General features: G+C 42.3%; 1 protein-coding gene across 2 annotated transcripts in view; it reads left to right on the top strand.

Annotated features, from left to right (window-relative positions):
• The first annotated feature begins 1,956 nt into the window (after positions 1 to 1,956).
• Positions 1,957 to 14,519, top strand: part of Fsd1l (fibronectin type III and SPRY domain containing 1 like) — a 58,122-nt gene continuing 45,559 nt past the window's right edge. For both annotated transcript variants that reach the window (XM_048338511.1, XM_048338521.1), the window contains exon 1: positions 1,957 to 2,077. In XM_048338511.1, coding sequence (XP_048194468.1) covers positions 2,063 to 2,077 — 15 coding nt within the window. In that variant the 5' untranslated portion in view covers positions 1,957 to 2,062. The remainder of the gene's footprint in view (positions 2,078 to 14,519) is intronic.

Consider the following 14,519-nt stretch of genomic DNA (forward strand, 5'->3'; position numbering starts at 1 on the left):
CAGACTCAGGTTTTTTAAGTATTAACCACTAAGCCTGAACCAAACCTGTTTCCCTTTGGTACCCTTCCTCTCATTTCTTGTTTTGTTTTGTTTTTGTTGCCAGTCCTGGGGCGTGGACTCAGGGCCTGAGCACTGTCCCTGGCTTCTTTTGCTCAAGGCTAGCACTCTACCACTTGAGCCACAGCGCTACTTCTGGCTTTTTTCTATATATGTGGTACTGAGGAATCGAACCCAGGGCTTCATGTATATGAGGCGAGCACTTTACCACTAGGCCATATTCCCAGCCCCCCTCCTCTCATTTCTTATAAACCTCTGTTCAGTTATTTACTGAGTGCACATTGGGAGTCAAGCCCTGTGCTGGGGATACAGAGATGGATAAAAGAAGTCTTCATTTTCCAGAAACTTATATTATTCTTGGGTATAGTCTTGCATAGACATCATTACAATATTGTTGGGTAAATACTGTTGTTTGTTTGTTTTTGGCTGGGTGCCAGTGGCTTACATCTGTAATCCAAGATACTCAGGAATCCAAATAGCAGGAAAACTGTGGTTCCAGATTAGCCCAGGCCCAAAAAAAGTTAAGATCACATCTTAAGAAAAAAGCTGGGCATGGTGGTATGTGCCTGTCATCCTAGCTACAGTGGGAAATATAAATAGGAGAATCATGATTCATGTCTATCCTAGGAAAAAAGTAAGACTCTATCTCCACTGGGTGTAACTCAAACAGAGTGAGTGTGAAGTCCTGAGTTCAAACCCCAGGACCACCCAACATAAAAAATATACCTTATTTCTCAAATACATAGCTCCTTTGCTCCTTCTGAGCTTCCTTAGATCCTTGGATGACCTTCTGTCACCTAGGTCACTTCTGAGCTGCTGCCTCTTTGAGCTCCTTAGGGAAAGTAGAAGTTGAGGCTTACAATAACTTCCTTTTGCATCCCTTCTTCTTGTCAGCTTCCCACCCTACATTGTAACTTCAGGAGAACAGACTCCTCATGACTGCTGACTTCTTAGTTTGTACAACCAGCATATAAAAGTCATTTCTCTTATTCAGAAAAGGGATTTCCAGTCGAACCTTTGGAGCCTTCCAAAGAAAGTCCTTGAGAAAGTTTTCCAAGCCTATCACCTTCCCAAGCTGTCTGAGTAGGTTCTAACTCTTTACTACTACCAACTGTGACAGAGTCAACATTTTATACAAGGCACCTCAAATACTTCAGTCCTCACAATCTGGAAACGTTGCATCCTTTTTTCTTATAGGAGCAGAAACAGTCTCAGGGTGAGTGGCTTGCTCAAGATGACACAGGTTGCAAGGTGCTGGAAATCCGGAGGTGACTCTAGGAAAAGCCCACCAGATCCTGAAGCCCCCGCATCCACCTTTCTGCCCCAACCCCCCTGTTTCGAGGACACATTTCCACCATATCCCCTCAAGGTTCTTATCCACGTCTCAGATGCATGCCACGCACTGGACCTCTGGGTGGAGGCTCTCAGAGTAGGGTAGGATGAAGCAGCAGGTGTATGCCACAGTGCCACTTCTGGCTTTTTCTGTATATGTGGTGCTGGGGAATCGAACCCAAGGCTTCTTGCAAGCTAGGCAAGCCACTTTACCATAGGCCACATTCCTAGCCCCCGATGTAGCTTTCTCTATGGGAAGAACTCTGCGAGCCAAGGGGCTCGCCTTCAGGGCCTGGCAGAGATCGAACTTATTGAGCAACGTGGAAGGGGAAAGCAGGAAAGGCTGCAAAAGGACCCGCGAAAGACAGCGCCTGGCGCGGCGCGCGTCCCAGTCATCCATGTGGCTCCCGTGAACCAGGCGGGCCCGCGCGGGCCCCAGGCGCCAGTGCGCAGGCGCCGCGCGCTCTTCGCCCCGCCCATCTGCGGCCGCCCTTTCACCCTGGCAACCGCGGCTCGACAACGGCGCGCGCGCAGGCTGGGCGCGGACGGGCGGGGCTGGGCGGCGCCGGTGCGGGCCGGGGAGGCGGCGGTAGCGGCCCTGAGGTGTCCAACCTTCCCCTTTCTCCTCCACCTCCTTCGGTTCCTGTCGCCGGTTGGGGCCCGGCCCGTCGCCATGGACTCCCAGAAAGTAAGCGAGCGAGCGGGGCGCGGAGCCTCCAGGGCCGGACCGGCGAGCGGGCGGGCGGGCGGACGGGCGGGTGGGTGGTGGGTGGGCGGGGCGCCCGGGCCAGCGGGCGGCGGGCGGCGGGCGGCGAGCGCGGGGCCGAGGCTCGAGTCCCCGGCGGAGGGCGAGGTCGCCGCGGAACCGGCGCTTGCAGGGATGCGGGAGCCGCGCCCAGTGAGCTGGGCTGGTCTCCGCCCTGCACGCGGTCCTCGGCCCCTACTCCTGAAGAGAAATCGGGAGCGGTCCGGTTCCCCCACCCCCCGTTGGTTTGAACCAGTCCCTGGCCGCCGGACTCGAGGCCCCCTCGTCTTCCCACAGCCGGTAGCGGGAGGGTGTGTCCTTGCTCGCGGATGGGGGGCCCGGGCACTGCCTTGTTTATTCCAGCCAGGGGGTCTCCCCGCCGACGCCCGGGCTGGAGCGCTTCTTCCAGCTAGTCTCCTTTCTTGCTTGGTCCCAGAGTGTGCTCGGTAGGGCCGGGGACCCACAGCCCCGGGGTAGCTGCCCCTCCCTTCCCACGGCTTGTTTATGTTACTGTTTTTTTGCGGAGGGAAGACTGACAGCTGTCAGGGCGCCCCCCCTCCCCCCAACCGGTGTGGGGTCCTGGCCAGAGACCCTGGGGGTCTTGTGGAATGTTGTATGCCGAGAAAGGATGTACAGAATAAACCTTTTTGATGAAGCAAAATCACTTCACGTAGCCAAGGTATTGCAAGTGAGTTTATTATTATTTTTTTAAACAGGCAGTCAGAATCCTTGTATAGAAATAAACCACTCTGTTCTCTTTGTTACATGATAGTGTCGTTGAGATATAATACAATATAGGAACAAAAACAAGTGTTATTAATAATGCAGCAGGGAAAGAAAACAAGGGCAAATCTAAGAGGCCATGCTTTTCTATTATTAGATAGAAAGCACCGGAAAGACTTCTTGAAACAAATTTTTTTTTTTGGCCTGGATTCACTTTCCTGAGGACCACTGGACTTCTGGCAGGAGAGACTGACTAGTGTGACGTGTTCAGCATTGACTATTAAAAGTGCACATGATTTCATTGGGTGTGTTTGACTTGAAGCTCAGTTGTTTATATTTGTTATTTTCATGGCTATGAGTAAGATTTTTAAACAGGTGTATATGTTTTGAGTATGTGTAGTTGAAGACATCTTTGCCTCCAATTATTAAAAATGTCACATCTTAGTAGACAAAAAGCATATGATAAGACATTAACAGAAGAAGAGTAAAAGAGTAAAAGGAAGGAAGAATAAAAGTTGGGAGCCCATGGTGTTGTGTTCCCTGGTTACATACCAGCTCTGATACAGAGCAAGTCACTTAACAGAGATGAATCTTATTTCTTCATTTAGTCAACAATGATGAAGAAACAATATATATATATATTTTTGGCCAGTCCTGGGGCTTGGACTCAGGGCCGGAGCACTGTCCCTGGCTTCTTTTTGCTCAAGGCTAGCACTCTGCCACTTGAGCCACAGCGCCACTTCTGGCCATTTTCTGTATATGTGGTGCTGGGGAATCGAACCCAGGGCCTCATGTATATGAGGCAGGCACTCTTGCCACTAGGCCATATCCCCAGCCCAGAAACAATATTTTAAAGCTTATGAAGAATTATTACTGAAATACTGCATGGGCACTAAAATATGATTAGCTGTGATTCAAACCTATTCTACTGTCAAATGATACATTTGTGTGGTATCTACGGGAAATAATTTCTTATTTCTTCCCCAGGGATAATGAGGAATTAGCTGATTTTTTTTTTTAAATTGGTTCTGGTGTGTCTTATTAGGATAAGTTTAAGAACTTACAAAGGCTAGAAAAATGTTGACTTTCTTTGGTGATATCAAATTATCTTTTAACGAATAGAAACTATTGGTTTTTAGCTTACAAAGAGTAAATGGTAATTTTTTTTTTATAGAACCCAGTACTCTGAATTTGAGCTTTATTATGAAGTGTTGCAAGAGTTAACTTGTCTCAAATCCTAGTGAACTACAGTGGATGTTTATTTCTCTTGAAATAAGACAGTAGTATGCCTCAAGTATGAGTTTTAGAGATTATTTCCTATTGTAGAATGTTAAAATGGTAGCATAGATGATAACTTCAGTATAAGGAAAATAGGGACCACAAATTCTAACAAAGGGTGAGCATGGCATACATACTCACACACTCACACTTATGTGCTCACATGCACACACACATTTGCATACACCTTTTTGTAAGGCATTGGCATTTGGGCTTTAAGTTATGAGGAGGATAAGTCTGGAGCCAGTTTCTGTCATAAGCATTTGAGTGGATTGTTCTTTATCTGTATTTCTTCATCAATAAAATAGAAATAACAGTTTACTTCCTTCAAAAGGGTTATTGTAAGGCCTGTATTCATTTTTTACAAATGTAGATGTTACTAAGTTGATAAACTTACTCTCAAAATAATGTTTTTCCTTTTCCAATACAGTCTAGACATTTTTACCTTTAAAGTTGTTTTCTGCTTCTATTACTGTAAGAAGTTGTTTTGAATGGTGATGCCAAGAAAAGCTGTTAAATCCTAATTGAAATAGGATTGGAAGTTCTGATTCATGTAGTCTGACAATGAGGCTAAGTTAACTGGACAGACTTACAGAAGCTTGATGGTGCCTAGTCAACAAATGGATTAGCTTGACCAGCTGCTATTTTGTCTGTGAAAATGACTTGACTTCAGTGTTTTGTTAGTAACAGATGCTCTGTTTGAGTGGAGGAAGGAAGTCTAATTGCCTTGGGTATGTAAGGCATACTGTTGGATACAGAAAACCACAGTATTATCTCCTAGAAAAAAACAGAGGGATTTTGTTTATATTGTGTTTCTGGGGCACTTTTGTGAACAGGTTGTGTGATGGATGAGTCTCTTTGAAACTCAAACCTTTTGATTATGCCCTTAAGTGGTTTTAAGATAAAATCCCAAAGGTTTCTTTACCTGATGGAATGTGCATGGTCAAAGAAGATATTGAAACAAGACATTTTTGCACTGTTATAGCATCATGGTACTTGGAATTTGATAGTATAAGTTATATTTTGTACAGGTCACTCAGATTCAAGGATCGCTCTTTCTATGAACAGTGTTTTACTATAGGAATAATAAAGAGATCACAGAGGAAGTCACCAAGTGCATACAGTGTCAATTGTCCCCTTCTCTCTACTTTTTTTTTCCTTCATACTATTTCACCTTAGAAAAGGGTAGTGACAGGTAAGACTTAATAACTCTGCCTTGAGTTTGAATTAAACAGAAGTTTTAAAACATGACAGTCTACAGCAAGATAGCATATCTACATTTGGCTTCCTTATCATTGTTTTCTTTTCTACCCTGACACCTGCTGTCTTTTGCCTTTGTATTGTATCCTAGCAGTTCAAAGAATCTTACCATACCCTTTAACCAGCTGTCCTCTGTTCCAAAATTACTTCTGAGAGGAAAGGAAAGAAATAGGAAGGAAAGGAAGGAAGGAAAGAAAAATGTTTCCCTAGTAAAAGAGAGAGAAACAAACTTTGACTATTGTTTCATAGTATTGAACTGTGTTAAATTCTCAAAACAGCTTTTATTTCACTATATAAATGTAGAAAATTAAGCTCAGAAAAGTGAAGAGATTTGTTGAGTCACACAACTAGCAAGTGAGTGGTAGTTTGGGTTTAAACCAAGTATTTTTTCACAGCCCAAGATTTCTTCATTATCTCCTTTCTTCCCTGAATCATAGGACAATGCAAGCTACAGATGAAAGAAAATTACTTATGGCCCAGCGTACTGAAAGATAATCTTGCTTAGCATTTGTACTAACCAGGTTTTAAGGTATATGTATAGAACTTTAAAGTGTATGGTGTTGTGCTACGGCATTATGCTTTAAAATTTTTGGTTAAATATATCATGAATATCCTTATGGTAAAGTCATCCAACAACACTCTTAATGATTCAGCAGAATTCTATTATGTGGATTTATTTCTTGGCTTTTATCTACTGATTTTTTTTTTTTTTTTTTTTTTTTGGCCAGTCCTGGGCCTTGGACTCAGGGCCTGAGCACTGTCCCTGGCTTCTTCCCGCTCAAGGCTAGCAACTCCGCCACTTGAGCCACAGCGCCGCTTCTGGCCGTTTTCTGTATATGTGGTGCTGGGGAATCGAACCTAGGGCCTCGTGTATCCGAGGCAGGCACTCTTGCCACTAGGCTATATCCCCAGCCCCTGATTTTTTTTTTTTTTAAGGTACTGGAGTTTGAACTTGGGGTTTTACAGTGGCTAGGCAGTGGCTATACTACTTAAGCCATGTCAGCTCTTTTTACTCTAGTACTTGTGAGATAGGGTCTTGCTTTTTGTCTTGACCAGCTTGGGCCACAGTTCTATTTATACTTCTCTCTGTAGCCGAAATGAGAGATGTGCATCAGCTTTTTCTGTTGAGGTAGGGGGTCTGTGAATACTTTGGCCTAGGCTGGCCTAGAATTGCAGTTCTGTCAATCTCAGTCTTCTGTGTAGATGAAATAATAGGCTCATATTACTGTGCCTTGTTATTGGTTGAGATGGGATCTTGTGAACTTTTTGCCTAGGCTTGCCTTGAAGTTGCTATCCTTCTGATCTCCAAGTATTTAAGATTGAAGGTGTGAGTCACTGGCACTAAGCATTACTTGGTTTTAATAATTATTTTGTTGTGTTGTTCTCAATGTGTGTTTAGATGTTATAAATAATGCTGAAAAGAACATAGCATCTTTCTTGTCTACATTCTTTTTTTGGTTTTTTGCTTTTTGTTTTTGCTAGTTCTGGGGCTTCAACTCAGGGCCTGAGTACTGTCCCTGGCTTCCTTTTGCTCAAGGCTAGCACTCTACCACTTGAGCCACAGAGCCACATCTGGCTTTTTTTGTGTATGTGATGCTGAGGAATCGAACCCATGGCTTCATGCATGCTAAGCAAGCAGTCTACTGCTGAGCCACACTTGCAACCCCTTGTCTAGATTCTTAATCATTTACTTATGTGATTTTTGTAAGTGGAATTACCTTATGTATATATTGTTTTTGAAAGGGTTGCCATTTCTAGGGCTTGAATTCAGGTTCTGGTGTCTATCCCTGAGCATTTTTGCCCGAAGCTAGTGCTTTACCACTTGAGCCACAACTCCACTTCCAGATTTTTTGGTGCTTAGTTAGAGATAAGAATTTCAAAGACTTTCTTGTCTGGGCTGACTTCAGACTGTGATCTTCAAATCTCAGCCTCTTGAGTAGCTAGGATTATAGGTGTGAGCCTTCAGCACCTGGCTTAAAAATCTTTAGATCTATATATTGCTAAGGTGCCCTTTAGAAGGATTATGTGAGTTTATAATGCTATTAGCAATGACGAAGAATTCCTTATCACTCTCCCGGTATGCTTTTCTTTATTAGTTGCTTGGACCTCTTGTTTTCATGGCAAAGTATGTGTCTCCGTTACCTGTGAGGTGATTGGTTTCCTTTAATCCTATTTGGATGTAAATTAAATAAGCAAGTAGTTCTAGTGTTGGTCCTGGACTCTTAAGTGCCCAAGGCTTATAGGCTGGGTCAACGTACTAAGTCTTATTGCTTCATGCCCTGGACACTGTGGTTTCTAGGTCTTTGAAACCAGACTTACAGATCTGAATGCTGACAGTAGAGGCTTACTGCCCTGGGTTCCAGTTGCCTGTGGCTCAGTACTTAATATCTAGTGAATCCTCCACTGTGTCTACGCAGCAGTTAGTGACAGCAGCAGCAGGCAGCACCAACTAGTGTTTTAACTGGTGTGCTTTGTTGTCAAGACCCTCAGTCTTTAGCTAAGAGCCTATAGCTCTTGAGCTTCATTTGTTGGGACCCTCAGGCTAGGCTTGGTAGCTGGGATATAGGCATGCTCAGCATTTAATACTTGGCAGGTCCTAGGAGCTTTCCAGTGACTAGGGTGTGTAGACTCCAGCCCACCATGTACCACTTTCTTTCTATATGTAGTCTGCTGTCCTTGACTTTCTTAACTCCTCTGTCCCTTCACCGACCCTTGTAGTGACTCTCCTGCTTTCTGACCCTAGCCACTCTTGGGCTTTTTTGCTGCTCTCTTGCCTCTACTGCCACTTCTATATCTGCCACCATCTCCACTACTGCTGTCATAGCCTTTGTTTCTGCCTCACTGCTGTCACCTCTTCTGCCTCAGCATGTTACAGTTTAAGTCATTCTCTTTACCACAGAAATCATAACTAAGCAAGAAAATATCATTCAGGAGAAGCCTTTTATTGGGTCTAATGTTACAACACCAAAGGTCCACCAGTAGGGTGTCTCCTCGCTGATAGAATAAGTGAGCTGAGCTGGGTGCCAGTGGCTCACCCCTTAATCCTAGCTATTCAGGAGGCTGAGATTTGAGGATCCCAGTTTGAAGCCATCCCTGGCAGGAAAAGTCTAAGAGATTCTTAGCTCCAGTTAACAAGACCCAGAATTAGAGCTGTAGCTCAAATGGTAAGAGTACTTAACACACACACACACACACACACACACACACACACACACACACACACGCGCTGAGCAATCTTACATAGTCAGTAAAAGATGTGTGGCTTGAATGCAATGAAGGGGTGTTTGTATCAGTCAACAGCATAGCTTTCAGTTCTACCAGTTACTGGCTTCTTTACTAGGAGGTGCTCAGCATCTTGAGCAAGAGTAGTTACAGTCATCTAAGGTTCACTGAGGCAAGTTTTGCCTGGGCTGCTGCCTTCCAAGGTCACTGCAGGTTGTCTGGGGTGGTTGCAACTTGAATAAGGACTTACAGAACTGTAGTGGCTTCAGTTGTAGTGGTCATTGAAACTATAGTGTTCTCATAGTGATTATAAAATATCTGGGAGGGGCTGGGAGTATGGCCTAGTGGCAAGAGTGCTTGCCTCGTATACATGAAGCCCTGGGTTTGATTCCTCAGTACCACATATATACAAAAGGCTAGAAGTGGCGCTGTGGCTCAAGAGGCAGAGTGCTAGCCTTGAGCAAAAAGAAGCCAGGGACAGAGCTCAGGCCCTGAGTCCAAGCCCCCAGGCTGGCAAAATAAAATAGGATAGTTGGGCTCCAATAAGAACAGCCCAGCCAGTTACCTGAGAGAGGGCTGTTTTGCTGACATTTTATAGCTCCACATGCCAGGCATTAATGAAGTGTCGATTTGATGCCATTCAAAAGCTGGAACCATTCTGACAGCTTCACTCAATCACAGAAACTATAGAGTGATTACAATAAAGATTTAAAGAAAATTCAACATTAACATTGTCAGCAGCCTTTAATAGTGCTTTAACCCTGCCCCAGTGCTCCAAGGAGAGCTGGATCCTTCTGACCTATCCCACCTCCTTGTTCACTGAATAGAACAGCCAGTTCAAAGGTCACTGCATGCTTGAGACTTCTTTCTCAGCATGTGATGCCACTTACATTCTCTCCTGCCACTTACATTCTCCCCAGAGAGAATACCTCCTCTGCTGGATTGGTATCTTAAAACTGAGCTCAGGATGGAAAGGGCATATTCTCTACCAGTTCTTTCCCAAGCATTAGATTTTCCAGTTGGTAAGCTAGGTGATCAGAATTGTCAATTCAGTCTTTGTTATGTCCGTTTTCAGGTAGTGCTTATAACTGTTTCATTGTTAGAAAAGGCAGAGATTTCTGCTAATTTACTGTTTTATGTTTATCAGATTCCTGAATTTGTCAATTTTCATTTTCATCTTCTGTTGTCACACTTGGAAATAGCTTTTTATTAATGTTGTCATAGGTATGATCAACTAGTACAACTTTGATTGTCTTGCTGGATAGAATTTTCTAGATGTTTCAACTTGTTGCCTACTTTAAAGGAGAGGTCAGTAATGTGTGATGATGCAAATGGCATCTTTGGCAAATAAGTTATGGAAGTGAACACAGTAGTTTTCCATGAATACTTAGATGATTGTGACTTGTTTTCCCATTTCTGCTGAGCTCTAATAACCTTTTAATCTTCATGTGATTAACATCTTGGGTTTAGCAAGTCAATATCCTTATGAGTTCCAGAATGATTGAAACCTTGCTCATTTCGATAACTTATATTTCAATCCTGCCTGATGAACTTCCACTATTTTATTATATCAAATATGGCCTCTTCTGCATTCCCTCATCCTTTTCACAACAGTTTCATACAAATGGACAAGTGGAACTCTGGGAGCCCAGTTTCAGCAGTTGGCCCTTGGGGAGCTTTCAGGATACTGCTCTTTCCTGTCAGCTCAAAAAAGCTTCTGGTAGAGGCAGCAATCTATCTGCATTAGCTACCAAGGTCACATCATTTTCTTACAGTTGTTGATCTTGGTGTTTGATGCTTCTGTAGTTTATATTAGATTTTGTAGCTTTAAAAATGTATGATCAGGAATGCTAGGGGCTCTAAAGCCTTATGCAGCTAGTTTTGTCCATTTTCACATTATCTCTTAGCTAAGGCCAGGAAGCTCTTGCTACTTAGAAATTGTGGTACATCCCCTGGAAATAATTGAAGCCTTTAGTCTTTGTACATTAGACAGTCAAAGCTATTTTCTTCAGTATGCTAGACCCTTTATCTGTGTGTGTGTGTGTGTGTGTGTGTGTGTGTGTGTGTGTCCGTGTGTCCGTGTGTGTCCTTGTGTGTCCCTCAGGCTGTCTGTCCTGGAACTCTGGGTTAAGTTCAAAATGTAAACCTTAGAGTATTCTCTTCACAACATATGCGACTGTATTTTCCAGAGATATTTTATTTAGAAACTTTTCTTTCCCAACTTGAGAAGTCTTTTTAAAGCTTAGGAAATTTCATGGAGATTACCAATCCTCCAAAGGCTTTAATGCCATTAATTTGTAGGTAGGGTATCTTTTCAGAAATATTACTAACCCATACTAGATATGATAATACAAATTGCAAAACATCTTTTTAACTTATGGAAGTTGCAGACCTGTAAATGAATTAAGGGCTAATGGTAAAGATAAGATTAGCTTTAGTGTAAAGATGTTATTTTTTGGAGGTATGAGAAAGTATCATTCAAAATAGACAACCTATCTTAGTGATCTTTGAGTTTAATTAGTAGGTCAGCTGTCCTTAAGATACAATCTTGCATTTGTCAGCTGCCAACCTTGGAAAGGACATTTTCAGTCTTTAAGATCCTCAGAAAGTTTCTAATGAAAAATATTAGTGAGCATTAAATTTTACAGGTGAGAAGTGTTGTAGGGAGTAGAGCCAACTCCATCTTAATTAGGGAAACATGGTAGCAATTGTTAAAATGAATTGTTAAAATATTAGGTCAACCTGACCACAAAATTCTGCTTCTGTAAATGGCTTGCTTAACTCGTTTGTTGCTTGCTCTATCCCCTGCATCAACCTCCTACATCTGCTACACTTTTACCTTTATAAACCCCAGCTGGAGGACTGATAGGGGGTTGCAGTTTCAGCTCCCCTGTCTGTGCTATGTCTCTGGCCAGTCAGTTTGCCTTTTGCTTCCCCAATAAATCCATCTTTACTTGAGGCTGTCTCTGAGTGGTGGATTCTGGAGGGACGTGGGTTTGAGTCCCGCTTGGGATACCTCCTCCGGAGCCTGAAACAAGAAGAATTTGTCTCTTTCGTTGTTGTCTTGTTGTCTTTTTTTTTTTTAAGTCGTTTTAGAATCTCAAATGAGAGGTGGTTCTCTATCTTTTTTTTTTTTTTTTTTTTTTTTTTAAAGCTGAAATGGTCTTTCTTTTCTTTCTTTCCTTTTTTTTTTTTTTTTTGGGTGGGGGGGCTGGTTCTGGGTGAATTCAGGGCCTGGGTGCTGAACCTGAGCTTTTTTGCTTAAGGCTAGTACTCTACTTGAGCCACAGTTCCACTTCTTTTTAGTGGTTAATTGGAGAAAAGAGTGTCATGGACTTTCCTGCTGCTTTTGGCTTCGAAATGTGATCCTCAAATCTTAGTCTCCTGAATAGCAAAGATTACAGGTGTGAGCCACCAATGGCAATCTTTTAGTTTTTAATGGTAATTAATGGTTATATTTATGTAGATAATAACTGAGAAATTAGTGAAACAGTGGCAAAAGAAATTAGTTTGAGTCTGTGTGTGTGTGTGTGTGTGTGTGTGTGTGAATGGGTATGTATATATGTGAAGAACTGGGGCTTGAACTAAAAAGGCCTTGAGCTCTTGTTTCTAATGGCTGGTGTTCTACCACTTGAGCCATACCTCCATTCTGGCCTTTTTCCTTGTCAGTTGGAGATAGCTATGTCCTAGGTTTGTTTCCTCTAGCTGACGTCCCCAGAATCTCAGTCCTTAGGTCTCAGCCTTCTGAGTATCTAGGATTATAGTTGTAAGCCACCTACAAACATCTAGTTATTTTAAACATTTTAACTGGTCTCTACATATAACAATTATAATTCAAGAATTGGAATTAATTCTTTTTTTTTTTTTTTGCCAGTCCTGGGACCTGGACTCAGGGCCTGAGCACTGTCCCTGGCTTTTTGCTCAAGGCTAACACTCTGCCACTTGAGCCACAGCGCCCCTTCTGGCCATTTTCTGTATATGTGGTGCTGGGGAATTGAACCCGGGGCCTCATGTATACGAGGCAAGCACTCTTGACCCTAGGCCATATCCCCCAGCCCTTGGAATTAATTCTTTTAAGAAAATCTCATAAAGAAATTCTGGGGCTGGGAATGTGGCTTAGCGCTAGAGTGCTTGCCAAGCATTCCTGAAGCCCTGGGTTCAATTCCTTAGCACCACATAAACATAAAAAGCCAGAAGTAGTGCTGTGGCTCAAGAGGTAGAGTGCTAACCTTGAGCAAAAAGAAGCCAGGGACAGTGCTCAGGCCTTGAGTTCAAGCCCTAGGACTGGCAGAAATAAAAGAAAAGAAATTCTGCTCTTCTATGAAAAATACTCAGAAAGCATTTAGGTTTTTTACTTTTGATTCCAAATGAATAGGACTAGTAGATCTTATTCCTTGTTTCCACCCTTAAGACATTTGGAAGACTATTTGGGTGGTATAGGCCTGTAAAGTTATATTGTCCAGCTTCTAGCCACATCGGGTTTTTAAGCACTTGACAAATAGTAGCCAGTTTTAATTGAAAGATGTTCTGTAAGTTGAAACTATACACTGGATTTTGAAGATTTAGTAAACCCCTCGTAAAAAGAATGAGAAAGGAATTCATAGATAATTAATACTTTTTCTTAATTGGGCTCTCCCTGTGGTGTCCAGGCTGGTCTCAAACTCCTAGGTTTGAGGTAGTCCTGCTCTTACCACCACAGCAGAAGCTGGACTATAGATGTTCCACCACTATGCATAGCTAATATGCTAAATATTAATTATATATCAAAATAATATTTTGGATCATCTGGGTAAAGGAAAATATTTCAATGACTTTGACCTTTTTCTCTTTTACTTTTTTGATATGACTACTATTGGCTCCTAATATATTTCCATTGGACAGTGCTGTTCTAGGGGAATAAGAAAACTGCAGTTGTTAAAGGCTATATTCCAGCCTCTAACATCACTATTAGACAAAAGTCTAGTAACTTTCTGCGGGTAGTTAACATGTAACACTTAGTAATCATACTATGAGAGCATTTGTATATCTTTGTACTCAATAAGAGGAGCTTTAGAAATGGGAAGTCTTACTAGAAAATCTTTGGGGTTTTATAGCCCACCTTGCTGGGACAGTATGCTACAGCTGTTTTCAAAGTTCTTTTCAGCAAAGTTCTTTAAGTGCAAAACTTGCTACTAAAAGTACACAAAATAAATAATTGGGAGGTTTTATTTTCCTCTGAATTAAATCCACCTTTTAATGTACACATTTATTCATATTTTATGTATATAAATTCGTTTGAGAGTTTTTTTGTTTTTGTTTGTTTTGTTTTGTTTTTTTTTGCCAGTCCTGGGGCTTGGACTTAAGCCCTGTTCCTGGCTTCTTTTTTTTGCTCAAGGCTAGCACTCTTTCCACTTGAGCCACCGTACCACTTCCGACTTTTTCTGTGTATGTGGTGCTTAGGAATTGAACCCAGGGCTTCATGCATGCAAGGCAAGCACTGTACTGCTAAGCCATATTCCCAGCCCTTGTTTGAATTTTTATTGTACTCGCATATATCATGATGATTGTAATTTTGTTGTTGGCCTGAATCCATTGGTATCTGGTACTTCTTTCTCACAGAATAAGAAATCTTCCAGAATATTTTACTTGCCCTGTTCTGTCTCAGTGTTAGCATCTTTACTCTGAAGTTTGCTAGTTGTATATCTCACAGTACAGAGCTGTGAATCTTTACTTAAGGAATTTCCAGAAGTTCTATGTAAAACCCATGGAAAACTTAGCTAGCAAAATATTTGTAAAAGTTTGGGTATCCCATATGATGGGATAGTCATTTGGGTTGAGAATCAATATTTCAAGTAGAGCAAGCCTGAGCCTAATCTTTACCTCAGTAGCAGTGTTACTATGTATCGTTGTAGCAAGACTTTGT

The sequence above is a fragment of the Perognathus longimembris genome, chromosome 1 (genome assembly GCF_023159225.1).
Source record: "Perognathus longimembris pacificus isolate PPM17 chromosome 1, ASM2315922v1, whole genome shotgun sequence".
In the NCBI taxonomy this organism is placed as follows: domain Eukaryota; kingdom Metazoa; phylum Chordata; class Mammalia; order Rodentia; family Heteromyidae; genus Perognathus; species Perognathus longimembris.